General features: G+C 43.0%; 1 protein-coding gene across 1 annotated transcript; it reads left to right on the top strand.

Moving 5' to 3' along the window:
• Positions 1-351: 351 nt before the first annotated feature.
• Positions 352-2,817, top strand: LOC114320296 (polygalacturonase-1 non-catalytic subunit beta). The gene is made up of 2 exons (XM_028267443.2): positions 352-678; positions 802-2,817. Exons 1-2 carry the CDS (start codon positions 616-618, stop codon positions 2,632-2,634), a joined length of 1,896 nt encoding a protein of 631 aa, XP_028123244.2. The 5' UTR covers positions 352-615; the 3' UTR covers positions 2,635-2,817.

Raw genomic sequence — 2,817 nt, 5'->3', positions numbered from 1 at the left:
ATATATCTATCTATACTTATCTCAATCTCATTGTATCTCTATCTTCTTATGTACCTATCTAGGTTTCTTATCAGCCTATATATACAGGTTACTGCTATTGTATTATTCATTCAATTCAATATATCAGAATTACTCTCATAACAGACACAAAAAATAATATATGGTATAATTTAACTTCTTTTTATTTATTTTATTTTGAGATAAATAATTTACCATATTTAAAAGAGCAAGACTTTGTTGAATAATTCAAAGCAAATCCAGTGATCCTTCCCTTACAAACACGAATAGAAAGCAATCACAACAGTAAAAACAACATAAACAAAAGCAAATATGCTTCATAACCTCTTCAATTTCAAAAGAAAAACTCTAGAAAAACACAAGTCAAACACAATCGAACACAATTTTCTCAAATAAATTAAGTCTTACATTTTTATAAATCAATTGTGCTCGATTTGTAATCAATTTTTGTATTTCTAAATAAGTTAATTCCAAAACTACCCTTCAAAACAAACATCCTGTTTCTCACAAGTTATCAGTATAAATTTTCTGCCTCCAGCCAAACCAACCCACCAACATTCTTATCTCACTCCTCTTCCCCTCTCTCACTAAAAAACAATGCACAAACTTAAGCATATGAGCCCTATCTTCCTCTACCTCTACTTACTCTCATCTTTCAATGTAAGGTTCATCTTTATTTCCAATCTCAATTTATTCTTTCTTTTTTGTTGTGTTCTTATTCATGTACACACACACACATTCCAATTATTTGTGTGTTAATTGGATTTCAATTTCCCAATGTAGGTGGGTTTGGCCGGAACCGGAGAGAATTTCGGTTCGGTGTTAACCGGAGAGAACCCATTTTCACCTAAAGCGTATCTGATTCGGTACTGGAAAAAACAGATTTCCAACGACTTGCCCAAACCCTGGTTCCTTCTCAACAAGGCCTCTCCAATGAGCGCCGTCGAATCGGCGACTTTCACGAAACTCGCCGCTCAGAACTCGCTCTCCACCAACCTCCCATCCTTCTGTTCCTCGGCCAACCTCCTCTGTTTCACCGATTCATCGCCCAGTCTCGAAAACCACGATGACGCCGTTAACTTCGCCGTCTACCTCAACAAGAACTTCACCAATTACGGGACGAGTCAACCCGGCGGAGTCGACTCGTTCAAGAACTACTCCGACGGCGATAACCTCCCAGTCGACTCGTTCCGGCGCTACGGCCGTGACTCGGCGGGACACGATTTGAAGTTTTCCAATTATGCTCCTAATGCCAACGTCGTCGATCAGAAGTTCAACACCTACGGCGCCGCTGCAACAGGCGGCACCGGCGAGTTCACGAACTACAACCAGTTTGTTAACATCCCGAATCTCCAATTCACTTCCTATTCCGCCGCCGGAAATGGCCGGAAAGAGTCGTTTGATTCGTATTCCGACGACACCAATTCCGGGTCTGAATCGTTTTCGAGCTACGGGAAGGACGGTAATGGAGCTGGAAATGGGTTCAGTGGGTACGGGAAGGACTCGAATGTGATGGGTTCGAGCTTCAATGGGTATGGACAGTCTGCGAATAGCGCCAACGATTCGTTCGCGAATTATGGGTCTGATGGGAATGTACCTGAGAACAATTTCAAGAACTATGGTGATGGTGGTAATGCCGCCAATGACGAGTTCATGAATTACAGAGAGAAATCGAATGTCGGTGATGATTCGTTTCAATCGTATGCGAAGAACTCGAATTCAGGAGCTGCGAAATTTATGAACTATGGACAATCGTTCAACCAAGGTACAGACAAGTTCAATGGGTATGGAAAAGGCGGGTCGGGTCAGAAAATTGGGTTCGAAACCTACGGAGTCAACAATACATTCGCAGATTATGATAAGAAAAAGGGTGTCTCGTTTGCTAGATATCTCAATGAGAGCTCTGCTGGATCATCAATGGTGAACAGTGGCAAATTCGTAAATAGATGGGTGGAGCCGGGTAAATTTTTCAGGGAGAAGATGATGAAGGTTGGGACTGTGATGCCAATGCCGGACATTCGTGATAAAATGCCGAAAAGGTCGTTTTTGCCCAGGGTGATTTCGACTAAATTACCGTTTTCGACATCGAAGCTCTCTGACTTGAAGCAAATCTTTCATGCGAATGAGAACTCGACCATGGAGACTATACTCGCGGACACGTTGAGCGAGTGCGAGCGGGTGCCAAGCCCGGGCGAGACCAAGCAATGCGTGGGCTCGGCCGAGGACTTGATCGATTTTGTCATCTCGGTCTTAGGTCGGAACGTAGCGGTTCGGACCACCCAAAACACCGATGGGTCAATGCAAAATGTGATGATCGGGTCGGTCAAAGGAACCAAGGGCGGGAAAGTCACCGAGTCCGTTTCTTGTCATCAAAGCTTGTTCCCTTACTTACTGTATTACTGCCACTCGGTTCCCAAGGTTCGGGTATATGAAGCGGATCTATTGGATCCAAAATCGAAGGCCAAGATCAATCATGGAGTTGCCATCTGTCACTTGGATACGTCCTCGTGGAGTGCGGGTCATGGAGCTTTCTTGGCTCTGGGTTCGGGTCCAGGCAAAATTGAGGTGTGTCATTGGATCTTTGAAAATGACATGACTTGGACTATTGTTGATTGATTGTAAGCTGGGTTCGAACCTGGTGGGTTACAAAACCAAGCCACGGGTTCGACACCCATTTAATCTTCGTTTCTTCAAGCAAGTCACATTAAAGTTTTATGGCTAGTTAGCCCTTTGAAATTCAGAATGAATCATAAAGTTTCTCAAATGAATATATAGTTTTGGTGATTGCTCTTGTTTAAA

The sequence above is a fragment of the Camellia sinensis genome, chromosome 5 (assembly GCF_055761805.1).
Source record: "Camellia sinensis isolate YWXY chromosome 5, ASM5576180v1, whole genome shotgun sequence".
NCBI classification, from domain to species: domain Eukaryota; kingdom Viridiplantae; phylum Streptophyta; class Magnoliopsida; order Ericales; family Theaceae; genus Camellia; species Camellia sinensis.
Note: the sequence above shows the minus strand (reverse complement) of the source record. Positions and strands in the feature narration are given on the sequence as shown.